Genomic DNA, 26,963 nt, shown 5'->3' with positions numbered 1-26,963 from the left:
TTAGACCGGTGGAAATCTGGTGTTTGGTCTGATGAGTCCATTTGTTTTTCAACAGGACAATTACCCAACACACCTCCAGGCGGTGTAAGGGCTATTTGACCAAGGAGAGTGATGGAGTGCTGCATCAGATGACCTGGCCTCCACCCAATTGAGATAAAATCAAATGTATTTGTCACATGCGCCGAATACAACAGGTGTAGTAGACCTTACAGTGAAATGCTTACTTACAAGCCCTTAACCAACAATGCTGTTTTAAGAAAATACCGAAGAGTGTGCAAAGCTGTCATCAAGGCAAAGGGTGGCTACTTTGAAGAATCTAAAATCTAAAATATATTTTGATTTGTTTAACTTTTTTTTTTAACGACATGATCCCATATGTGCCATTTCATAGTTGTGATGTCTTTACTATTATTCTACAATGTAGAAAATAGTAAAAATAAACAAACATCCTTGAATGGGTAGGTGTGTCCAAACTTTTGACTGGTACTGTATAATCATCCACATAATAAACACATTTTTTGTTTAAACAAATAAAACACAGAACACGTGACAAAATTACCAGGAGAGCTTTACACTAAAAACAACATAAATTAAACAAAATAAAGGTTTTCACAAAATGAGGAGAAAAAGGTTCAGGTTTGTCTATCAAACAGCACATGTGTTTTTGTAGGGTGGTGTATGTGTTGGGAAAGGTGTGCAAGGGCTACATGGGGTGGTTCAAAGTTCAGAGGTCATTCTTCTATAGTTAATAATCCCAAAACAAATCATTACATTACATTCCCCTCTGAGTTACACATACTCCATCGGCATCGTACATTCACCCCTGTCTCCTTTACAGTTCAGTATCTACCACCATTTTGGAGCAAATCAAGTCCTCCATTTTGGATCAAATCCTCCATTCAGCACCACATACAGCACATCCAGTTTCTTAGCTAACAAGGATAATCCCATTCAGACCAGGTAGTTGTGGGAGGACAGAACACTGCTGAGTACAGTAGGGCTGCTTGGAGACATCAGAGCGCTGCATGCAAAACCACAGCCAGAGATTTCTGGTTCATGGACCGGAGTACACTGACCCCTGACTGGTTGCTTGTTAGAGGCAAGGGGAGGCATCTCAAAAGATGAACTAATGACACAAAACACAAGAAAGACATTATGACACATTGAGGGGGGGAGTGGTCTAACTCTAGCAGTCTCCTTCTTGGACTGTGGATTGGTTAAATCCTCTTCTCCAAGACTTCCCTGTTAGAATTAGCAACTGAGATAAACACTCCTCCTCTTTAGTCCAGAGTGAAGAGAAGTGTAGGATGGTTGAGTGAAGACACTGCCTCAGGATGGATGAGGGACATGGGAGTTGGTTAATCAGGTGAGGAGATGCAGTAAGGAAGGTCTACTGCGCAATCATGAGGTTGCCTAAAATGAATAAAATATCAGTATGTGCTGTTATAGCACTGAGGTCGAAATTGGACGCGCGTGTGTGTGGTCAGCGGCGTGGTGTGGGAGGTATGTGTTTGGGACTCTGACTGTCCATTGTCTCCACCCCCTGCTCCTCCAGGTTGATATTACTGGTGGAGGCATGGTCTGAGAGGGGCTCCAACACTGGCTTATATCCTCCCAGATACATCAGACCTGAGAGAGAGAGAGAGAGAGAGAGAGAGAGAGAGAGAGAGAGAGAGAGAGAGAGAGAGAGAGAGAGTCGAGAAAGAAAAAGGGAAAAAGAGAGAGAAAAATAAAGGATGTAAGATAAAAACAAAATGCAAGGCCCTTGTGTTGAGTACTGTGCTCGCTGGTCTCTCTCCTTCTAGTGGGCGATAATGGTAGTTTAAAGTCTGTGGCTGGCCAGTCTAACATGCTGACCAGACCGCTTGCGCGTCCGCCATCGAGTGCATGTTAATTTTGTCCACCCACACCAGACGTGATCAGGACACGCAGGTTGAAATATCAAAACGAACTCTGAACTATATTAATTTGGGGACATGTCAAAAAATCATTAAACATTTATGTCAATTTAGCTAACTAGCTTGCTGTTGCTAGCTAATTTGTCCTGGGATATAAACATTGGGTTGTTATTTTACCTGAAAAGCACAAGGTCCTCTATTCCGTGATTTAATCCACAGATAAAAGAGTAAACCGAGTTTGTTTCGAGTAATCTCTACTCCTTAGGTTTCTTCTTTGGACTTTATATGGTGGTTGGCAACCAACTTTAAGGTGCATTACCACAACCAACTGGACTGGAGTGTGGACCTCAGTTCATCTTTCAATCACCCACGTGGGTATATGCTCCTAAAAACCAATGAGGAGATAGGGGAGGCGGGACTTGCAGCGCATCAAGCATCACAAATAGAACCAAGTTCTATTTTAGCGCCTGGCTAAACAGACGCTAGTTGACGCCGTCGAGCAGTGTGGGTGCAATGATTGAATAACATGTACAGTGGCAAGAGAAAGTATGTGAACCCTTTGGAAATACCTGGATTTCTGCATAAATTGGTCATGAAGATCAGATCAAATTTTATTGAGGTCACAACAATAGACAAACACATCCTGCTTAAACTAATAACACACAAACAATTACACGTTTTCATGTCTTTATTGAACACACCGTGTAAACATTCAAAGTGCATGGTGGAAAAAGTATGTGAACCCTTGGATTCAATAACTGGTTGACCCTCCTTTGGCAGCAATAACATCAACCAAACGTTTTCTGTAGTTGCGGATTAGACCTGCGCAACGGTCAGGAGGAATTTTGGACCATTCCTCTTTACAAAACTGTTTCAGTTCAGCAATATTCTTGAGGTCATGCCACAGCATCTCAATCGGGTTGAGGTCAGGACTCTGACTGGGCCACTCCAGAAGGTGTATTTTCTTCTGTTGAAGCCATTCTGTTGATCTACTTCTGTGTTTTTGGTCGTTGTCCTGTTGCATCACACAACTTCTGTTGAGCTTCAATTGGCGGTCAGATACCCTAACATTTTCCTGCATTTTCCTGCAAAATGTCTTGATAAATTGGGAATACATTTTTCCGCCGATGATAGCAAGCTGTCCAGGCCCTGAGGCAGCAAAGCAGCCCCAAACCCTGACGCTCCCTCCACCAAACTTTACAGTAGGGATGAGGTTTTGATGTTGGTGTGCTGTGCCTTTTTCCTCCACACATAGTGTTGTGTGTTCCTTCCAAACAACTCAACTGTAGTTTCATCTGTCCACAGAATATTTTGCCAGTAGCGCTGGAACATCCAGGTGCATTTTTGCAAACTTCAGACGCGCAGCAATGTTTTTTTGGGACCGCAGTGGCTTCTTCCGTGGTGTCCTCCCATAAACACCATTCTTGTTTAGTGTTTTACGTATCGTAGACTCGTCAACAGAGATGTTAGCGTGTTCCAGAGATTTCTGTAAGTCTTTAGCTGACACTCTAGGATTCTTCTTAGACCTCATTGAGCATTCTGCACTGTGATCTTGCAGTCATCTTTGCAGGATGGCCACTCCTAAGGAAAGTAGCAACAGTACTGAACTTTCTCATTTTATAGACAATTTGTCTTACCGTGGACTGATGAACATCAAGGCTTTTAGAGATACTTTTGTAACCCTTCCCAGCTTTATGCAAGTCAACAATTCTTAATCTTAGGTTTTCTGAGATCTCTTGTGTTCGAGGCATGGTTCACATCAGGCAATGCTTCTTGTGAATAGCGAACTCAAATTTTGTGAGTGTTTTTTATAGGGCAAGGCAGCTCTAACCAACATCTCCAATCTCTTCTCATTGATTGGACTCCAGGTTAGCTGACTCCTGACTCCAATTAGCTTTTGGAGAAGTCATAAGCCTAGGGGTTCACATATGTTTTCCAACATACACTGTTAATGTTTAAATTATGTATTCAATATAGACATGAAAAATACAATAATTTCTGTGTTATTAGTTTAAGCACACTATGTTTGTCTATTGTTGTGACTTAGATGAAGAACAGATCAAAGGGTTCACATACTTTTTCTTGCCACTATGTGCACATTTATTTTGCAACGCATGTGACGTGAGCGGTGTGGTCAGCATGTAACTGGTCATAGAGATGGGGGGTTAAAGGCCTGCTGGGCTGGATGCACATTCAACAAGGGACCAATCCCAACTTCAGAAATGTGCACAAAACACTTTTAGACGTGTTTCTCAAGTTGGATTCGTCCATGAAAAACAGGAGCTGCGGTAGCTAGATGCAGGGTTGTGTACCAGCCCAACACCGACTGCACCTGAATGAACTAATCAAGGTGTCCTTGAGGATTAGTCAAAATGGGTGAATAAGTGCTGGGCTGAAACTAATATAAACTCTGCACACCATTTGGCTCTCCAGGACCAAGGTGATAGGTCACTGCTCTACATCATGCAGCTACTAGTGGTTAATAACAGGTAGTGCATCTTCTTTGTTTTGTTGACGTTGAGTGAGAGGTTATTATCCTGAGAGCCCTCACCGCCTCCCTGTAGGCTGTCTCGTTGATGTTGGTAATCAAGCCTACCACTGTAGTGTTGTCTGCAAACTTGACGATTGAGTTGGAGGCGTGTATGACCATGCAGTCATGGGTGAACAGGGAGTACAGGAAAAGGCTGAGAACGCACCCTTGTGGGGCCCCAGTGTTGAGGATCAGCGGGATGGAGATGTTGTTTCCTACCTTCACCACCTGGGGGCGGCAAGGAGTCCAGGACCCAGTTGAATGCTGAGCTGTAGTCAATGAACAGCATTCTTACATAGGTATTCCTCTTGTCCAGATGGGATAGGGCAGTGTGATGACGATTGCATCGTCTGTGGACCTATTTGGGCGGTAAGAAAATTGAAGTGGGTCTAGGGTGTCAGGTAGGGTGGAGGTCATATGATCCTTGAATTGTCTCTCAAAGAACTTCATGATGACAGAAGTGAGTGCTACGTGGCGATAGTCATTTAGTTCAGTTACCTTAGCTTTCTTGGGAACAGGAACAATGGTAGCCATCTTGAAAAATGTGGGGACAACAGACTGGGATGGGGATTGATTGAATATGTCCGTAAACACACCAGACAGCTGGTCTGCGCATGCTCTGTGGACGCGGCTAGGGATGCCATCTGGGCCGGCAGCCTTGCGAGGGTTAACACGTTTAAATGTTTTACTCACATCAGAGGAGAGCCCACAGTCTTTGGTAGCGGGCCATGTCGGTGGCACTGTATTGTACTCAAAGCGCGCAAAGAAGTTGTTTAATTTGTCTGGGAGCAAGACGTCGATGTCCGCGATGGGGCTGGTTTTCTTTTTGTAATCCGTGATTGTCTGTAGACCCTGTGTTTGAGCCGTTGAATTCTTTGTCTCTATACTGACGCTTTGCTTGTTTGATTGCCTCCTTGCCATGATTAAATGTGGTGCTTCGTGCTTTCAGTTGTTCTGAAAGTGCGAAGTTTAGTGAACAATCTCTAACCCATCAGCTAGCCACAGCTATAGCCATACCTATTCCTCAATGTGCACAGGGCACGAGTCCGCATCTGTCCATCCGAAAGAGAGAGAGAGAGGAGGAGCATCGAAGAGGAGACAGAAAATATTAAATGATGGATAAAGGAGAGAAACAAAGAGAGAGAATATAACACATTTACGGCACAGAGAATTCATCTGACAACAACCACAAAGAGTAGGGAGAGCGAGGTGAGGGGGCAGTGGGGGCAATACGTTGGGAGTTACAGGAATGGGAGGAGCTAAGGCTTCGTCTGCAATTATTATTATTATTTTTAATTTAGGCAGATTCCTTAAAGATTGACTTCCTTTTAAGACACATTTTTGAGAGTTAACGACGTGGTCTCTTCATTGAAATAACAGACATCCGTTAAAATAGGGAATGCTCTGAAGTAGCCAGACCTCTAAATCTCTGCGTTCACTCTGCAGCCTGAGCTTTTTAATAAAAAGGCCAGAAAACAGGGACTAGTCGTTTGAGAGTTGGTGGACACAGAAACAGCACCCATGTTAGAGTGCTACAGACTTAGAGAAACAAAGCTAAAGGGCAGTTTTTACACCTGTTTTTGGATACTAGTTGTTCTTGCCTAAACCAGCACCTGGATCTTGACACACTGCACTGGGTTCTCTTCCTCTTTGCATAGAGAAACAAAGCCTTTCACTCCCCTTCCCTCACTGTAACCTGCTTCAGCACAGCAGAGAGAGGACATCTAGCAAGCGAGGGAGAAGCAAAGGAGAAGGAGAGATAAGCCGCAGATGATAAGCAAAGTGGCTCGGAGCTGGCAGACACTGAACATTAACTTTGAACTCTGGGATGGAGCATAGAGAACAACCACACATCCACGCTCTCACACACACACACATGCTCTCACATACACGCTCTCACACACAAATGTAAAGACACACACACTTTCTCACACACACAGGAGCTTTTTGCTGGGAGGAGAGGAGGAAGAGAGTGCATAACTACCCACTACTGAGAAAAACAACAAGAACGAACAACAACCACGGCAGTGAAGGATGGGGGGATGATGAGAAGAAAGAAGCCTCCTGTTCTAACTGCTGAGAAAGATACACTGTCTTGTGTTTGGTATGGATGGATCACCAATTACAGCCTCATTTATTTTGGGTCAATATTTTCTTCCTTCAATGTCACTGAATCTATTTCCTGAGCCATTTGAGATTAAACAACTCTAGTAGACCAACATTTTATGGGGTATATAATCCAATTCTCTCCCCTCTTCACTTTCTCCATTTATAGTAATTAAAATCTCAGCTAGAAACATAAGAACCTCAATTTTCTCCCTCTACCCTCTCCATTGTCTCTCTACCCTGACTTCTGTTCCACTGTTTCTCCTCTCCATGATCCCTCGCTCCCTTCTTATTTCCTTTCACTGACATCCCCATCTCTCCCCCGCCCCATGCCCAGTCTCAGCTTTGATTGGTCCATGTTCAGTAGGTTGCCACTCACCGGCGAATCGGCAGTCGGGAACCTGCTCATTGTCCAGCCCCCCCAAACAGGGTGTGTCGCAGAGGGCGTGATTGTTATTGGCCAACTCTGGACACCTGCTCCGCCCACCTGCAAGCGGGGGCAAAGGTCAAACAACAGTAGCCATGCACAGAAGGGGGTAGGGAGAGGGGGGTGTAAATGGGGGTCAGTAGCTTTTCGATGACTATGCGTGTGTGTGCGTGCGTGCGTGCGTGCGTAAAAGAGTGCATGGGTGAGATCATGTGATGATGGTTAGCATGTGGCTCAGGCTCAGAGGATGCACAAGGAGAAGCAGTGACACACGCGTGCAAACATGCATCACGTGCACATGAACATATATAGAGACAGGATTCCTTTGGTTTCCTTATTAACTAATTTATTCATTGTCTGTTTATTGTTCACCACTCCACACATCCACTACAACTGGACTGGAGAAAAATACATATTAAGAAGATGCATGATGATAAAGATAATGTCACAAACAAACACACACAAAAAACACACAAACATGCATAGTATTTAAACACACATTCATAAATAACACACACATACACACAAACTCTGGACAAACAAACACACAAACTTTGAGGTCACGCACACGCACATTCACACACACACTCAAACTCTGGGGACACTGAGGCAGGGTTAGAGATTCAATCCCAATTTATCTGACTTTTGAATGGTGGAATAGAGGAGGGAAAGCAGAGGAGAAGGAGAGGTGGGGAGGATATGACTCCAAACATATGCGCAACAAGAGAGACACACACAAACACACAAACATACTGTACACACACATTGCATATCAGGGTGTGGAATCTAAGCAGTGCATGCAGAGCACAGCAGGCAAACATACACCAGCATTGGAAAACCAACAACATACACACACACACACAGAGCAAACTGAACCAAATGCATATGTGCAAACGGATGATTAGTGATGGTTTCACCGATGGTCAGTGTTGTAACACTTTTTTTGGATAGTCCATATGTAGATGCTCTACAAACTATCGACTCACTATGTACTAACCCTAACCCTAACCTTAGCAAGCAGTTGCTTATCAACAGGTAGTTTGTTGATAGTATGACCATTGTTCGAGCATCTACAGACGGAAAGTCCGGACTAGCCAAATAAAGTGTGTGACCAGTATTTTAGCCCACCTTATCATTTACAGTAAAGAGAATCTAGCATGGCACCCCTTAAAACACCCTGCCATCTCACTAATAATGAGCTTTATATGGTAGTTTATAGGATAGGGTGCTGTAACAGGGTAGTCAGTCACTAAAAGGCCATGTTAGAAAGGACAAAAGTGGAAATATTGTAAGAATTGATGAGCGAGTAAACCCTGAGACATTTTTTACTTAAATACTTCTAGTAATTTGAATTCAAAGTCAATGAAAAGTAATTACTACTTAAAATGTATATGTGGTACTGACTCAAAACTAAATGAGAAGTCACATCAAGTTATAATAACAAATGAACCTTTTTCCCAGCATGCTCTACTGCAGGTATATTTTTTGGAATTGTTTTTAATATCTGTGTTTTTGCATGTACATTTTGTGATGACAGCACATTGGGGTTTACAGTGCAGTGTACAGATGATATTTGTTCCCCAATGTAGGGCCTAGGCAAGGAGTTAGTTAGGGTGAGGCTTTAAGTTAGGATTAGTGGGTAACATTGTATTGGTGCTTAGACTGCCACATACTTCTATCCTTTCCAGCATGGCCAGATAGTGAGGAGGGTAAAGCAGAGAGGGGTCAGAGGTGAGAGGTATAGGTGAGAGGTCAATGATAGGTCCTATTTACCCTGCTTGTGGGAAGGAGAGGGGCAGTGTTCCTCTGTGACATAATTTCCCTGTGAGAAGGAGAGAGACAGATTCATGTTGTATTGTATATTTTATTTATTTAAATTTTTTAATCTATAGCCATTCCTATAGTTTAGGTACTATATGGTATATGTATCTCTGAATCCTGCTCTTCTGACACAGCGACTGAGAAGTTATCTTTTGGCTCTATGGGTAGTTCCTTCACTATGAGGAAACACAAAAACAGTACAGAAATGCACTAAGAAATAATAAGGAACAGCATGTCAGAAAGCTCAATGTGAAGGAAGAACCCATAGAATCAAATCCCTTCTGGGAAAATTGGAACACAAACACGAAGAGCTACCTATCCAAAATGGAGATGTATGGATAAAACACTTCTCCAACCTTTTTGGCCATATAACAAAGAACAGAAATGTATACATGATAATTTACAAAACTTAGAACCAGTTATTAAAAAGTACTACCAGAACCCATTGGATTATCCAATTACATTGGATAAGCTACAGGACTAAATACAAACCTTCCAACCCAAAAAGGCCTGTATATTGATGGTATACTGAACTAAATGATAAAATATACAGACCATGAATTCAAATGGGCTATTCTTAAACTCTTCAACATTATCCTCAGCTCTGGCATCTTCACAATATTTGGAACCAAATTTGACCAATGATTACCGTGAAATCTGCGTCAACAGCAAAATCTTCTACAGTATCATCAATAGCAGTGAAAACAATGTCCCGAGACAATGTCAAATTGGCTTCTTACCAAAATACCGTGCGACAGACCACGTATACACCCTGAACATCCTTACAAATAAACAAAAGCAAATTTGTCTAATTTTGTTTATTTAAAATTAGTTTTGACTCAATTTGGCATGAGAGTCTGATGTACAAATTGATGGAAACTGGTGTTGAAAGAAAAAATGATGACATGATAAAATCAATGTACACAAACAACAAGTGTGCGTTACAATTGGCAATAAACACAGATTTCTTTCCTCAGGGCCGTGAGGTGAGACAGGGATGCAGCTTGAGCCCACCCTCTTCAACATTTATATCAATGAATTGGCGTGGGCACTAGAACAGTCTGCAGCACCCGGCCTCACCCTACGGGACTCGGAAATAAAATGTCTACTGTTTGCTGATGATCTGGTGCTTCCGTCCCCAACCAAGGAGGGCCTACAGCAGCACCTACAGTCCCGTGAAAAAGTATATTTGAGATTCTTCAAAGTAGCCACCCTTTGCCTTGATGACAGCTTTGCACACTCTTGGCATTCTCTCAACCAGCTTCATGAGGTAGTCACCTGGAATGCATTTCAATTAACATGTGTGCCTTGTTAAACGTTCATTTGTGGAATTTCTTTCCTTCTTAATGCATTTGAGCCAATCAGTTGTGTTGTGACAAGGTAGGGGTGGTATACAGAAGATAACCCTATTTGGTAAAAGACAAAGTCCATATTATGTCAAGAACAGCTCAAATAAGCAAAGAGAAACGACAATCCATTGTTACTTTAAGACATGAAGGTCAGTCAATGCTGAAAATGTCAAGACCTTTGAAAGTGCAGTCGCAAAAACCATCAAGCGCTATGATGAAACTGACTCTCATGAGGACTGCCACAGGAAAGGAAGACCCAGAGTTACCTCTGCTGCAGAGGATATATTTATTAGAGTTAACTGCACCTCAGATTGCAGCCCAAATAAGAAGAGACTTACTTCGGCCAAGAAACACGAGCAATGGACATTAGACCGGTGGAAATCTGTTGTTTGGTCTGACGAGTCCAAATTTGAGATTTTTGGTTCCAACCGCCGTGTCTTTGTGAGACGCAGAGTAGGTGAACGGATGATCTCTACATGTGTGGTTCCCACCGTGAAGCATGGAGGAGGAGGTGTGGGGTTGCTTTGCTTCTGAAACTGTGATTTATTTAGAATACAAGGCACACTTAACCAGCATGGCTACCACAGCATTCTGCAGCGATACGCCATCCCATCTGGTTTGCGCTTAGTGGGACTAACATTTGTTTTTCAACAAGACAATGACTCAACACATCTCCAGACTGTGTAAGGGCTATTTGACCAAAAAGGAGAGTGATGGCGTGCTGCAACAGATGACCTGGCCTCCACAATCACCTGACCTCAACCCAATTGAGATGGTTTGGGATGAATTGGACCGCAGAGTGAAGGAAAAGCAGCCAGCAATTGCCCAGCATATGTGAGAACTCCTTCAAGACCGTTGGAAAAGCATTCCAGGTGAAGCTGGTTGAGAGAATGCCAAGAGTGTGCAAAGCTGTCATCAAGGCAAAGGTTGGATACTTTGAAGAATCTAAAATATATTTTGATTTGTTTAACACTTTTTTGGTTTGTACATGATTCCATATCTGTTAGTTCATAGTATTGATGTCTTCACTATTATTCTACAATGGAGAAAATAGTAAAAATAAAGAAAAACCCTTGAATGAGTAGGTACTGTATATACTTATTTGGATGAGATGTGTCCCATTATGTCTGGCGAAAACCAAACATTTCACCCCACAGTAAGAACCTCAACGGTCAAGCATGGTGGTGGTAATTGGTTTGGGAATGCCTTGCTAAGTCAGGACCTGGATGACTTGCCTTAATAAAAGGAACCATTAATTCTGCTCTGTATCAGACAATTCTACAGGAGAATGTCAGGCCATCTGTCTGTGAGCTAAAGCTGAAGCACAGCTGGGTCAAGCAGCAAGACAATGATACGAAACACAATCAATTCTGCATGAAAATTGATAAAAAGCAACAAATTTGAAGTTTTGGAATGGCCTAGTCAAAGTCCAGACCTAATCCCAGTTGAGATGTTGTGGCAGGACTTGAAACGAGCAGTACACGCTTGAATACCCACAAATGTGGCTGAGTTAATGCAGTTCTGCATGCAAGAGTGGGCCAAAATTCCTTCACAGCGATGTGAGAGACTGATCAACATTTACATTTACATTTAAGTCATTTAGCAGACGCTCTTATCCAGAGCGACTTACAAGTTGGTGCATTCACCTTATGATGTCCAGTGGAACAACCACTTTACAATAGTGCATCTAACTAAGGGGGGGGGGGGGTTAGAAGGATTACTTTATCCTATCCTAGGTATTCCTTAAAGAGGTGGGGTTTCAGGTGTCTCCGGAAGGTGGTGATTGATTCCGCTGACCTGGCGTCGTGGGGGAGTTTGTTCCACCATTGGGGTGCCAGAGCAGCGAACAGTTTTGACTGGGCTGAGCGGGAGCTGTACTTCCTCAGAGGTAGGGAGGCGAGCAGGCCAGAGGTGGATGAACGCAGTGCCCTTGTTTGGGTGTAGATCAACAACTACAGAAAGCCTTTGGTTGCAGTCATTGCAGCTAAAGATGGCACAACCAGTTAAGGGGGCAATTACTTTTTCACACGAGGGAATTGGGTGTTTTTCCCTTTATCTAATAATAGGTTTTGGTTGAAGATCTGATAACATTCAGTATCAAAAATATGCAAAAGTAGAGAAAATCAGAAAGGAGTCAAATACTTTTTCACAGCACTGTAGATCTTCTGCACAGATTCTGTCAGACTTGGGCCCTGACAGTGAAACTCAGTAAGACAAAAATAATGGTGCCCCAAAAAAGGTCCAGGTGCCAGGACAATAAATACAAATTCTATCTAGACACGGTTGCCCTAGCGCACACAAAGAATTATACCTACCTCAGCCTTGACATCAATAACACAGGTAACTTCGACAAGGTTGTGAATGATCTAAGAGACAAGGCAAGAAGGGCCCTCTATGACATAAACTCGACGTCCCAATTAGAATCTGTCCCAAAACTACTTCAATCAGTTATAGAATCCATTGCCCTTTATGGTTGTGAGGTCTGGGGTCCACTCGCCAACCAAGAATTCACAAAATGGGACAAACACCCAATTGACACTCTGCATGCAGAATTCTGAAAAAATATACTTTGTGTACAACGCAAAACCCCAAACAATGCATGCAGAGCAGAATTAGGACTATAGTTATCACAATCTGGTTAAATTAAATTCCACTATCACCTAAAAGGAAGCGATGCCCACACATTCCACATCAAAGCCCTCATCTACAGATGAGAAGTTCTCATCTACCTAGAGAAGTCCCCTCAGCCAGCTGGTTCTGGGGCTTTATTCACACCCACAAACAGAACCCACAGAGCCCCAGACCAGCAACACAATTAGACCCAACCAAATGAGAAAGCAAAAATATTACTATTTGACACACTGGAAAGAATCAACCAAAAAACAGAGCAAATTAGAATGCTATCTGGCCCTAAACAGAGAGTACACAGTACACACTGAGACTGACCCAAATGTAAGAAGATTCTTGACTATGTACAGACCCAGTGAGCAGAGCCTTGCTATTGAGAGAGGTCGCCATAGTCAGACCTGGCTCTGAAGTGCTCACTGTCCACAAAAGGAAACTGAGCTGCACTTCCTAACCTCCTGCCAAATGTATGACCACATTACCACAGATCACACAGACCCACAAAGAATTTGAAAACAAATCCAACATTGATAAACTGCCATACCTGTTAAGCGAAATACCACAATGTGACATCACAGCAGCAAGATTTGTGGCCCGTTGCCATGACAAGAGGGCAACCAGTAGAGCACAAACATTCTAAATACCACCAATATTTATCGTTTATTTATCTTCCCCCACTATTCGTACTACAACTATTTGCACATTGTGCAAATAGATAATGAAAATATAACACTTGAAATGTCTTTATCTTTTTGAAACCTTTTTGAGTGCAATGTTTACTGTAAATTAAAAATAAAAAAAAATGTATATGTTTGTTTCTTCTCACTTTTGTGTATTGTTTATTTCACTTGCTTTGGTGATATAAACATAACAGTGCATTCGAAAAGTATTCAGACTACTTGACTTTTTCCACATTTTGTAATGTTACAGCCTTATTCTAAAATTGATTAATACATTTTTTCCCTCCACAATCTACACATATCCCATAATGACAAAGAAAAACAGGTTTATAGATTTGTTTGAGAATTATTTATTTTTTAAATGGAATATCACATTTACATAAGTATTCGGACTCTTTACTCAGTACATTGTTGAAGCACCTTTGGCAGCGATTATAGCCTCGAGTCTTCTTGGGTATGACGCTACAAGCTTGGCACACCTGTATTTGGGGAGTTTCTCCCATTCTTCTCCGCAGATCCTCTCAAGCTCTGTCAGGTTGGATAGGGAGCGTTGCTGCACAGCTATTTTCAGGTCTCTCCAGAGATGTTCGATTGGGTTCAAGTCCGGGCTCTGGCTGGGCCACTCAAGGACATTGAGACTTGTCCCGAAGCCATTCATGCGTTGTATTGGCTGTGTGCTTAGGGTCGTTGTTCTGTTTGAAGGTGAATCTTTGCCACAGTCTGAGGTCCTGAGAGCTCTGGAGCAGGTTTTCATCAAGGATCTCTCTGTACTTTGCACCGTTCATCTTTGCCTCGATCACGCCCAGTCTCCCAGTCCCTGACACTGAAAAACATCCCCACAGCATGATGCTGCCACCACCATGCTTCACTGTAGGGATGGTGCCAGGTTTCCTCCAGACGTGACACTTGGCATTCAGGCCAAAGAGTTCAATCGTAGTTTCATCAGACCAGAGAATCTTCTTTTCGTGGTCCGAGAGTTTTTAGGTGCCTTTTTGCAAACTCCAAGTGGGCTGTAATGTGCCTTTTAATGAGGAGTGGCTTATGTCTGGCCACTCTACCATAAAGGCCTGATTGGTGGAGTGCTACAGAGATGGTTGTCTTTCTGGAAGGTTCTCCCATCTCCACAGAGGAAATCTAGAGCTCTGTCAGAGTGACCATTGGGTTTTGGTCCCCTCCCTGACCAAGGTCTTTCTTCCCCGATTACTCAATTTGGCCGGGCAGCCAGCTCTAGGAAGAGTCTCGGTGGTTCCAAACTTCTTCCATTTAAGAATGGTGGAGGCCACTGTGTTCTTGGGGACCTTCAATGCTGCAGAAATGTTTTGGTACCCTTCCGTAGATCTGTGCCTCGACACAATCCTGTCTCGGAGCTCTACGGACAATTCCTTCAACCTTACGGTTTCGTTTTTGCTCTGACATACACTGTCAACTCTGGGACCTTATATAGACAGGAGTGTGCCATTCCAAATCATGTCCAATCAATTGAATTTAACACAGGTGGACTCCAATCAAGTTGTAGAAACATCTCAAGGATGAGCAATGGAAACAGAAAGAATCTGAGCTCAATTTCAAGTCTCATAGCAAAGCGTTGGAATACTAATGTAAAGAAGTTTTTTTTTGTTGAAACTTTTAAAATAAATTTGCAAAAATGTCTAAAAACCTGTATTCACTTTGTCATTATAGGGTATTGTGTGTCGATTGCTGAGGAAAAACATTTATTTAATCATTTTTAGAATAAGGCTGTAACGTAACAAAATGTGGTAAAAGTCAAGGGGTCTGAATATTTTCCGAAGGCACTGTATGTTTCCAATGCCAATACATCCCCATTGAATTGAATTGAGAGAGTGAGAGACAGAGAAAAAGAGAGACGGGGGTATTCTCTATATCACAACAAGCCATTTTTCTAGGAGTACCCCACTCTATCCTCTCTCATCCCCCTGTTCCCCCTCATGTTTCTCACCTCCCCGTCCTGATGTGAGGGTCCCCGGCTCTCCATCGGTGCGTCCTGGATCTTCTCCCCCTCTGTGTCTCCCCCCTCCACCTCTCCCTCCGGTCCGGCCAGGTAGGAACCAGACATGGAGGACAGGGTGTCAGTGCTGATCTGAGAGTGCTGGCTGTGGGAGAAAGCCATGGACATGACTGACTGGGCCAGGCTACTACTCACTGGATCTGTGTGGGAGAGAGAGAGAGAGCGAGAGAGAGAGGAGGAGACAATTAACAGTGTTTTATAATTTGACACATTGGACACATTTTCCATTGCCCACTGCCCACCCCCTGACAGCCCCAGCAGGACTACCTTCAGGGGAGGTGATGGTGGAGGAGAAAGGTGTCCCAGTACAGGAGGACTGGTCTATGGCTCCAGACGAGGATAGAGTCAGGTTCTCACTCTCTGAAGTTACACCACTCTGGAACAGAGAGAGTAAGGTCAAACATACACCGGACACAGACAAACACGCATACACAAACTGTGTCAGAATGTCAGTGTACCTCAAGTTGTTGTTTCCGGCGGCAGGCCTGAACCTCTGATTCACTGTGTTGTGACTTCTTTCCCTCCTCCCCTGGCAGCACCGAAGAATTCTGGGGGGGAGACCTGACACATCCCACAATGCAACAGTCAGAATCATAAACACCACAGCAAACACTAACAACTCTCCCTTTGTCCGGACATAAACACTACATGAATAGTATAGTCCATCTGTGAACACCTGCTCATCGAACATCTCATTCCAAATCATGGGCATTAATATGGAGTTGGTCCCCCCTTTGCTGCTACAACAGCCTCCACTCTTCTGGGAGGGTTTTCCACTAAATGTTGGAACATTGCTGCGGGGACTTGCTTCCATTCAGCCACAAGAGCATCAGTGAGGTCGTGCACTGATGTTGGGCTATTAGGCCTGGCTCGCAGTCAACGTTCCAATTCATACCAAAGTTAGTCGATGGGGATGAGATCAGTGCTCTGTGCAGGCCAGTCAAGTTCTTCCACACCGATCTCGACAAACCATTTCTGTATGGACCTCGCTTTGTGCACGGGAGCATTGTCATGCTGAAACAGGAAAGGGCCTTCCCCAAACTGTTGCCACAAAGTTGGAAGCACAGAATCGTCTACAATGTACTTGTATGTTGTAGCGTTAAGATTCCCCTTCACTGGAGCTAAGGGGACTAGCTCGAACCATGAAAAACAGCCCCAGACCATTATTCCTCCTCCACCAAACTTTACAGTTGGCACTTTGCATTCGGGCAGGTAGCATTCTCCTGGCATCAGCCAAACACAGATTTGTCCGTTGGACTGCCAGATGGTGAAGCATGATTCATCACTCCAGTGAAGGCGTCCAATGGCGGCAAGCTTTACAACCACTCCAGCCGACGCTTGTCATTGCGCCTGGTGATCTTAGGCTTGTGTGCGGCTGTTCAGCCTTGGAAACCCATTTCATGAAGCTCCCGATGAACAGTTCTTGGGCTGACGTTTCTTCCAGAGGCAGTTTGGAACTTGGTAGTGAGTGTTGCAACTGAGGACAGAGAATTTTTTCAGCACTCTGCGGTCCCATTCTGTGAGCTTGTGTGGCCTACCACTTCACGGCTGAGCCATTGTTGCTCATAGACATTTCCAATTCACAATAACAGCACTTATAGGTCACCAGGGCAGCTCTAGCTGGGCAGAAATTTGTCGAACTGACTTGTTGGAAAGATGGCATCCTATGAAGGTGCCACGTTGAAAGTCACTGAGCTCTTCAGTAAGGCCATTCTACTGCCAATGTTTGTCTATGGAGATTGCTTGAATGTGTGCTCGATTTTATACACCTGTCATTAATGGGTGTGGCTAAAATAGCCAAATCCTCTAATTTTGAAGGGGTGTCCACATACTTTTGAATATATAGTGTATTTTCTATTAGCTAAACCTTTAAAAGTCATAGGAAATGAATTCCTATTCAAATGTACAGTATGTTTGTATGTGTCTGCATCCCAAATGGCACCCTACTCCCCATGTAGTGCACAACTTTTGAACAGACCTCAGGTCAAAACTAGTGCACTTTATAGGGAATATGGTGCCATTTGGGACACAACCTATGTCTCCAGGTGTTTGCTCCACTTACTTGGAGCCGCTCTTCTTCAGTTTGAGTCCCTGGCTTGAGTTGGAGTGGTCCAGGAGGGACATGGAGTGTGCCGGGGCGGGGTGGGTCTCACTGCTGTAGGGGGGCAGGGTCCCCGAGATGTGGCCCCCAGAGAGGTCCTGCAGAGGGGGGGCAAAGGGAGACACGCTCAGGGGCCCGTTCAGAGCCTCCAGGAGGGACACGACCTCATACCCTGGGGGAATGTGATCCGACACCTGGGGAAGGGTGGGGGGAAAGGAGAGAGAGGAAGGATGTGACAAAGGTAGAAAGAACAAAAAAAAGAGATGAGCTGTTATGTTGCTATACGCCAGCGGTCACTAACTGGTCGATCGCGACAAGTCGATCACCAAACGATTACATTTTTTCATGTTGCTCTGTTGGCGGGAAGGTGCACTTCATTCAGAAGCCCTGCACACCGGGTAGGCAAAGTGTTCCCATTTTGAACCATTTCATCTGTCTGAAAAGACGAACTCCACCTACCCTGTGGACCGGGAGATCTGTGGCTAAATCGAGTGTGCCTACTGCCCTGGCCAATCAGATAGCTCAAATCACCATGCCTACAGCTGTATATACAGTTGAAGTTGGAGGTTTACATACACTAAGGTTGGAGAGCTAACCATGTCTTGCTCCCAGAAAAACTAAACAACTTCTTTGCTCACTGAGGACAATGCTCGCTTTGAGGACAATACAGTGCCACCGACACGGCCTGCTACCAAAACCTGCGGGCTCTCCTTCACCGCAGCCAATGTGAGTAAAACATTTAAAGGTATTAACCCTCGCAAGGCTGCCAGCCCAGACGGTATCCCTAGCCGCATCCTCAGAGCATGCGCAGACCAGCTGGCTGGTGTGTTTACGGACATATTCAATCAATCCCTATCCCAGTCTGCTGTTCCCACATTTTTCAAGATGGCTACCATTGTTCCTGTTCCCAAGAAAGCCAAGGTAACTGAGCTAAACGACTATCGCCCCGTAGCACTCACTTCTGTCATCATGAAGTTCTTTGAGAGACTAGTCAAGGATCATATCACCTCCACCCTACCTGACACCCTAGACCCACTCCAATTTTCTTACCGCCACAATAGGTCCACAGATGACACAATCGCAATCACACTGCCCTAACCCATCTGGACAAGAGGAATACCTATGTAAGAATGCTGTTCATCGACTACAGCTCAGCATTTAATTACCCTCCAAACTCGTCATTAAGCTCAAGACCCTGGGTCTCGACCTCGCCCTGTGCAACTGGGTCCTGGACTTTGACGGGACGCCCCCAGGTGGTGAGGGTAGGAAACAACATCTCCACCCCGCTGATCCTCAACACTGGGGCCCCACAAGGGTGCGTTCTCAGCCATCTCCTGTACTCCCTGTTCACCCATGACTGCGTGGCCATGCACGCCTCCAACTCAATCGTCAAGTTTGCAGACGACACTACAGTGGTAGGCTTGATTACCAACTTTGACGAGACGGCCTACAAGGAGGATGTGAGGGCCCTCGGAGTGTGGTGTCAAGAAAATAACCTCACACTCAACGTCAACAAAACAAAGGAGATGATTGTGGACTTCAGGAAACAGCAGAGGGAGCACCCCACTATCCACATCGACGGGACAGTAGTGGAGAAGGTGGAAAGTTTTAAGCTCCTCGGTGTACACATCACGGACAAACTGAAATGGTCCACCCACACAGACAGCGTGGTGAAGAAAGCGCAACAACGCCTCTTCAACCTCAGGAGGCTGATGAAATTTGGCTTGTCACCAAAAACACTCACAAACTTTTACAGATGCACAATCGAGAGCATCCTGACGGGCTGTATCACTGCCTGGTACGGCAACTTTTCCGCCCACAACAATAAGGATCTCCAGAGGGTAGTGAGGTCTGCACAACGCATCACCGGGGGCAAACTACCTGCCCTCCAGGACACCTACACCACCCAATGTCACAGGAAGGCCAAAAAGATCATCAAGGACAACAACCACCCGAGCCACTGCCTGTTCACCCCGCTATCATCCAGAAGGTGAGGTCAGTACAGGTGCATCAAAGCTGGCACCAAGAGACTGAAAAACAGCTTCTATCTCAAGGCCATCAGAATGTTAAACAGCCATCACTAACATTGAGTGACTGCTGCCAACATACTGACTCAAATCTCTAGCCACTTTAATAATACAAAATTGGATGTACATTTAACATTTACATTTAAGTCATTTAGCAGACGCTCTTATCCAGAGCGACTTACAAATTGGTGCATTCACCTTATGATATCCAGTGGAACAACCACTTTACAATAGTGCATCTAACTCTTTTAAAGGGGGGGGGGTTAGAAGGATTACTTTATCCTATCCTAGATATTCCTTAAAGAGGTGGGGTTTCAGGTGTCTCCGGAAGGTGGTGATTGACTCCGCTGACCTGGCGTCGTGAAGTCCACATGTAATAAATGTATCACTAGTCACTTTAAACAATGCCCCTTTATATAATGGTTACATACCCTACATTACTCATTGTAACGTCTGGAGAGTGATGGGTGTGGAGTCAGACGCAGAGAGCAGAAGGTTGACGGGAAAAACGCTTTAATGTCCTTTAGCACAGTAACCAGTTACAAACATGGGTGAAGCCCAAAACACAGGCGCAACAAACCCAAAACCATAGTTACCAAAATACCGGACAGCGAAAACCCAAAAGAACACAAACACCACTAACGTAAAATAACAACAAGCCCGCACAAACACCAGCGGGCTAAACGAACTTAAATAACACCCATCCCAAAACCCCAACAAGGAACAGGTGAAAACAATTAGACAAGAACAAACGAAAAGGAAAAAGGGATCGGTGGCAGCTAGTAGACCGGCGACGACGACCGCCGAGCGCCACCCAAACAGGAAGGGGAGCCACCTTCGGTGGTATTCGTGACACTCATCCCATATGTATATACTGCACTCTACCATCTACTGCATCTTGCCTATGCCATACGGCCATCGCTCATCCATATATTTATATGCACATATTCTTATTCATTCCTTTACACTTGTGTGTAAAAGGTAGTTATTGTGAAATTGTTAGATTACTTGTTAGATATTACTGCATGGTCGGAACTAGAAGCACAAGCATTTCGCTACACTCGCATTAACATCTGCTAACCATGTGTATGTGACGAATAAAATTTGATTTGATTTGAGTCATTAAACCTAATTTTTCAAGCACTCCACAAATTTCTTGTTATCAAACTATAGTTTTGGTAAGTCGGTTAGGACATCTACTTTGTGCATGACACAAGCCATTTTTCCAACAATTGTTTAGAGACAGATTATTTCACTTATACTTCACTGTGTCACAATTCCAGTGGGTCAGAAGTTTACATACACTAAGTTGACTGTGCCTTTAAACAGCTTGGAAAATTCCAGAATATTCTGTCATGGCTTTAGAAAATTCTGATAGGCTAATTGACATAAGTTGAGTCAATTGGAGGTGTACCGCTGGATGTATTTCAAGGCCTACCTTCAAACTCAGTGCCTCTTTGCTTGACATCATGGGAAAATCAAAAGAAATCAGCCAAGACTCCAGAAAAGAAATTGTAGACCTCCACAAGTCTGGTTCATCCTTCGGAGCAATTTCTAAATGCCTGAAGGTACCACGCTCATCTGTACAAACAATAGTACCAAAGTATAAACACCATGGGACCACACAGACGTCATACCGCTCAGGAAGGAGGCGCGTTCTGTCTCCTAGAGATAAACGCACTTTGGTGCAAAAAGTGCAAATCAATCCCAGAACAACAGCAAAGGACCTTGTCAAGATGCTGGAGGAAACAGGTACAAAAGTATCTATATCCACAGTAAAACGAGTCCTATATTGACACAACCTGAAAGGCCGCTCAGCAAGGAAGAAGCCACTGCTCCAAAACTGCCATAAAAAAAGCCAGACTACGGTTCGCAACTGCACATGGTGACTTTTTGGAGAAATGTCCTCTGGTCTGATGAAACAAAAATAGAACTGTTTGGCCATAATGACCATTGTTACGTTTGGAGGAAAAAGGGGGAGGCTTGCAAGCCAAAGAACAGCATCCCAACTGTGAAGCACGGGGGTGGCAGCATCATGTTGTGGGGGTGCTTTGCTGCAGGAGGGACTGGTCCACTTCACAAAACAGATGGCATCATGAGGTAGGAAAATTATGTGGATATATTGAAGCAACATCTCAAGACATCAGTCAGGAAGTTAAAGCTTGGTCGCAAATGGGTCTTCCAAATGGACAATGACCCCAAGCATACTTCCAAAGTTGTGGCAAAAGGGCTTAAGGACAACAAAGTCAAGGTATTGGAGTGGCCATCACAAAGCCCTGACCTCAATCCAATAGAACATTTGTGGGCAGAACTGAAAAAGTGTGTGCGAGCAAGGAGGCCTACAAACCTGACTCAGTTACACCAGCTCTGTCAGGATGAATGGGCCAAAATTCACCCAACTTATTGTGGGAAGCTTGTGGAAGGATATCCGAAACGTTTGACCCATGTTAAACTTCTGACCCACTGGGAATGTGATGAAAGAAATAAAAGCTGAAATAAATCATTCTCTCTACTATTATTCTAACATTTCACATTCTTAAAATAAAGTGATGATCCTAACTGACCTAAGACAGGGAATGTTTACTAGGATTAAATGTCAGGAATTGCAAAAAACTGAGTTTAAATGTATTTGGCTAAGGTGTATGTAAACTTACGACTTCAACAGTATACAGACCAGTCAAAAGTTTGGACACACCTACTCATTCAAGGGTTTTTCTTTATTTTTACTATTTTCTACATTGTAGAATAGCGAATACATCAAAACTATGAAATAACACATATGGAATCATGTACTAACCAAAAAAGTGTTAAACAAATTTTGTAGCCACCCTTTGCCTTGATGACAGCTTTGCACACTCTTGGCATTCTCTCAACCAGCTTCATGAGATAGTCACCTGGAATGCATTTCAATTAACAGGTGTGCATTGATAAAAGTTAATTTGTGGAATTTCTTTCCTTCTTAATGCATTTGAGCCAATCAGTTGTGTTGTGACAAGGTAGGGGTGGTATACAGAAGATAGCACTATTTGGTAAAAGACCAAGTCCATAGTATGTTAAGAACAGCTCAAATAAGCAAAGAGAAATGACAATACATTGTTACTTTAAAACATGAAGGTCAGTCAATGCTGAAAATGTCAAGACCTTTGAAAGTGCAGTCGCAAAAACAATCAAGCGCTATGATGAAACTGACTCTCATGAGGACCGCCACAGGAAAGGAAGATCCAGAGTTACCTCTGCTGCAGAGGATACATTTATTAGAGTTAACTGCACCTCAGATTGCAGCCCAAATAAATGCTTCACAGAGTTCAAGTAACAGACACAACTCAAAATCAACTGTTCAGAGGAGCCTGCGTGAATCAGGCCTTCATGGTCGAATTGCAGCAGAGAAACCACTACCAGAGCACACCAATAAGACGAAGAGACTTGCTTGGGCCAAGAAACACGAGCAATGGACATTAGACAGGTGGAAATTTGACCTTTGGTATGATGAGTACACATTTTTGATTTTTGATTCTGACACTGTCAGTGATTTATTTTGAATACAAGGCACACTTAACCAGCATGGCTGGTTTGCGCTTAATGGGACTATCATTTGTTTCTCAACAGGACAATGACCCAACACACCCCCAGGCTGTGTAAGGGCTATTTGACCAAGAAGGAGAGTGATGGAGTGCTGCATCAAATGACCTGGCCTCCACAGCCACCCGACCTCAACCTGTCACGCCTGCTACTGCTCCCCCTCTCTGGCGCTCGAGGGGGCCAGGCTGCCCATCATTACGCACACCTGTCACCATCATTATGCGCATCAGCACTTCATTGGACTCACCTGGACTCCTTCACTTTGTTGATTGCCTCCTCTACATATGTCTGCTTCTCAGTTTGTTCCCTGTGTCAGCATTAATGTTGTTTTGTTTTCCCTGTCCAGACGCTGTCTGTGTTTTGTTTCATGTCTATTATTTATTAAATGTTCACTCCCTTTACTTACTTTTGTCTCCCAGCATCTGTCCTTACAAAATGCTGACACCAATGTTGGAAGCATCAGGGAGTTTGTTTTGTTTTTTGTTTTGGTTGGTGACGTCTGGTCCGGGTGCCGCTGCCGAAGGAACCGGGGGTGCAGCCGACTCGTCAGGATCCCACCCCTCAGCCACCCCTTCAGGCTCCCACGCCTCAGCGGGCTCGGCAAGCTCCCATCCCGCATCACGCCTCAGCCGACTCGTCGGGCTCCCACGCCTCAGCCGACTCGTCGGGCTCCCACGCCTCGGCCGGGCCGTTAGGCCCGCCCAAGTGGGACGCCGGGTGGCGCCCCTAGAGGGGGGGGGGGGGGGGGGGGTACTGTCACGCCTGCTCCCGCTCCCCCTCTCTGGTGCTCAAGGGCGCCAGGCTGCCCATCATTACGCACACCTGTCACCATCATTATGCGCATCATCGCTTCATTGGACTCACCTGGTGTCACGGATCCCTCCGTAACTTTCATTACGCACACCTGTCCCCTATTTCCACTGATTGTATTTGTATATATGTGCCCTTTGGTTTCCATTGGGCTGTTGTTTATTGTTACTATGTCCGTTGGTGCCTGTGAGTACCTGTGCTGTGTGTTTTGGCTTTTTTGCGGATTGTGCAGATGATTACGGGTCTCGTCCCGTGTGTTAATCATTGTGCGCATGTGTTATTTATTCGAGGTACTCCTCGCTCTTTTGTTTTGGGTTTCTACCCTGTGTTTTTTTACGTGTTTGTATGGTATTCGTCCCCGTGGCTTTACACAGCACACCGTACTTTGGGCTTAATTAAAATAAAATATTACGTATTCCTGTGCCTGTCTCCCGAATCTCTTCATACCAACGTGACACCTGGACTTCTTCACTTTGTTGATTGCCCCCTCTATATCTGTCTGCTCCTCAGTTTGTTCCCCATGTCAGCATTAAGGTTGTTTTGTTTTCCCTGTCCGTGTTTTGTTTCATGCTCGTTATTTATTAAATGTTCACTCCCTGTACTTGCTTCTCGTCTCCCAGCGTCTTTCCTTACACAACCCAATTGAGATGGTTTGGGATGAGTTGGACTGCAGAGTGAAGAAAAAGCAGCCAACAAGTGCTCAGCATATGTGGGAACTCCTTCAAGACTGTTGGAAAAGCATTCCAGGTGAAGCTGGTTGAGTGAAGATGGTTGAGAGAATGCCAAGAGTGTGCGAAGCTGTCATCAAGGCAAAGGGTGGCTACTTTGAAAAATCTCAAATCTAAAATATATTTTGATTTGTTTAACACTTTTCTGGTTATTACATGATTCCATATGTGTTATTTCATAGTTGTGATGTCTTCACTATTATTCTACAATGTAGAAAATAGTAAAAATAAAGAAAAACGCTTGAATGAGTAGTTGTGTCCAAACTTTTGGATGTTACTGTATGTATATATATATATTTTTTTAAGTGTGTGTATGTGTACATATTACCGAGTGTTCCTCTGAGTCAGAGGTCTGGGAGGTGATGACGGGGTTAAATCTGGCAGGAGAGAGAGGACTCAGCTTCTTCCTCATTGCTCGGATCTGCAGCAGTGCCCGGAACGCTGAAGACCCATTATAACATGCTTAAGTATTGATGTGAAGGTCTTATGCAGCATTATAGACTCACACAGTCTGCAGATAGGGCAGCAGTTAGCCTGATAACTGAGCATGTATTACTGTAGGTATTGCTATGAAGGTCCTAAGCATCTATTAAGTATTGCTATGAAGGTATTAGGAATGCCAACATATGGCTTACAAAGGTCTTATGTAGCATCATAAACATAGACTCACGCAGTCTGCAGATGGGGCAACAGTTGGCCTGGTAGCGGAGTGTGTCGGCGCAGGCATTGCAGAGACACAGGTGTCTGCAGGGCAGGATGAGTGTGTCGCGGACGTCCGACAGACACACCACACACTCCGCACTGTTATCACTGATCTCATCATCCACAACCTGGGGCCAACATAATCAATGAATCAATACATAAATCAATCAATACATCAATACATCATTTACATTCACAGAGCAGTATGGTAGCTTGAGCAAGCAATATTGTAAAAATAATTAAATTCCTTTGCATATTCATAGGAAACAACTTTGCCAGCATTATCATGTCATAAAATAGCCAGATGGAAATGTCATTAGCTAGCAAAGTTTGTCAAAAATAGCTAGCAATGCTAACGTTAGCTAGCTAAAATCCGGTGGCCTCAGCTCAATCTTAGCTAGCTAGCTAATGTTATACTGCATATAAAGTCAATCTGGAGACATCAAAATGATGAGAAGAGGTTTTCCTACTAGTTATTTGCCTTCCTTTGAATGTCATTGTATTTCCAAGCCACTATAATGCACTTTCGATGAAATATTCTTCAGCGCTAATTGACAATGCATTGAGTAGAATGCTCAGTCGGGCATCAGTCCAAAACGAATGTTCAAAACAATATTGTGACGAAACATGCAACTCATGAATACTCTAACCAATTCTACAGAGAGTGATTTGGAAAGTTTTTTAACAAAAAGTGTTGTGGTCACTACACTGTAACATAAAACTGTAAATTATACGGTAATTTTGGGTATAATCAACAGTAAAATACTCTGAAACGTTTTAGTGCAGCATACTGTAAATGATGGTGCATTGTGGGAAAATGTTGTGGAATTGCTGTATTTCGATTGGTACTCTAATTCTACCCCACAGAAGACATTACTGTACCATATCTTTGGAATGACAAAAATCTTTTGACCACTAGTGGATACATGATATAGTTCCCAAACTTTTTCACTCAGGCCCCCCTTCCAGCACTGGGGAACATCGCGCCCCCCTGTGCTGGTGGGTGCCAAGTCTATTTCTATGGGCACAAGCACTGTTCATGACTCAAGCTGTTCACATCCCTCTTGTTGGTGGGAAGAAAGGGTTAAAGCTTATTTTTGCTGTTTTAAAGCAAATTTTCTTATAATGCTATACATTTTTCCATGTCTAATGTGATATTTGAATGACAGGAACATTACTACAAAATCTATGGCCTACAAAAACTAGCTACATTTTTTTAGCTGACATAGGCTAGTTGATCGGAACATTTCTGACAAGTTATAAATAGCTCTCTAAGATATGCAATGACTGACATGATAAGAGGAAAACTGATGATGCACTACTCATGAGTATGATGCACCCCCGAATCCCCCTGCCGCCCCCTCGCCCCCTCCTAGGGGGCACGCCCAACAGTTTAGGAACCACTGGTATAGGGGAAAAATTGGAGTGGCAACAAGTCTTAAACCTTAAATGGTTGAGCATTTTGCCATGTGCTTTTGGTCTGTTTTGCCCTGTAGTCACTACCAGTTTGGAAGCCTTTGTGAAGGCCTCTAGAAGTGCAAGTGATATAAACAC

At 43.9% G+C, this 26,963-nt stretch overlaps 1 protein-coding gene across 5 annotated transcripts in view; it reads right to left on the bottom strand.

Annotated features, from left to right (window-relative positions):
• Positions 1–550: 550 nt before the first annotated feature.
• The window catches only part of rnf157 (ring finger protein 157), a 38,501-nt gene continuing 12,088 nt past the window's right edge, over positions 551–26,963 (bottom strand). The window contains exons 9-18 of one of the 5 annotated variants that reach the window (XM_071393776.1): positions 25,378–25,537; positions 25,036–25,148; positions 17,525–17,757; positions 15,921–16,023; positions 15,730–15,838; positions 15,394–15,602; positions 8,735–8,783; positions 6,914–7,021; positions 5,446–5,480; positions 1,496–1,629 (exon numbers count right to left, since the gene is read on the bottom strand). In XM_071393776.1, coding sequence (XP_071249877.1) covers positions 5,446–5,480; positions 6,914–7,021; positions 8,735–8,783; positions 15,394–15,602; positions 15,730–15,838; positions 15,921–16,023; positions 17,525–17,757; positions 25,036–25,148; positions 25,378–25,537 — 1,119 coding nt within the window. In that variant the 3' untranslated portion in view covers positions 1,496–1,629. Of the gene's footprint in view, positions 1,630–5,445; positions 5,481–6,913; positions 7,022–8,734; positions 8,784–15,393; positions 15,603–15,729; positions 15,839–15,920; positions 16,024–17,524; positions 17,758–25,035; positions 25,149–25,377; positions 25,538–26,963 lie in introns of all 5 variants that reach the window. The other 4 variants (XM_071393774.1, XM_071393775.1, XM_071393777.1 and 1 more) reach the window with 4 other exon arrangements.

Source organism: Salvelinus alpinus, chromosome 3, assembly GCF_045679555.1.
Source record: "Salvelinus alpinus chromosome 3, SLU_Salpinus.1, whole genome shotgun sequence".
NCBI lineage: Eukaryota > Metazoa > Chordata > Actinopteri > Salmoniformes > Salmonidae > Salvelinus > Salvelinus alpinus.
This window is presented reverse-complemented; position numbering and strand designations above follow the sequence as displayed.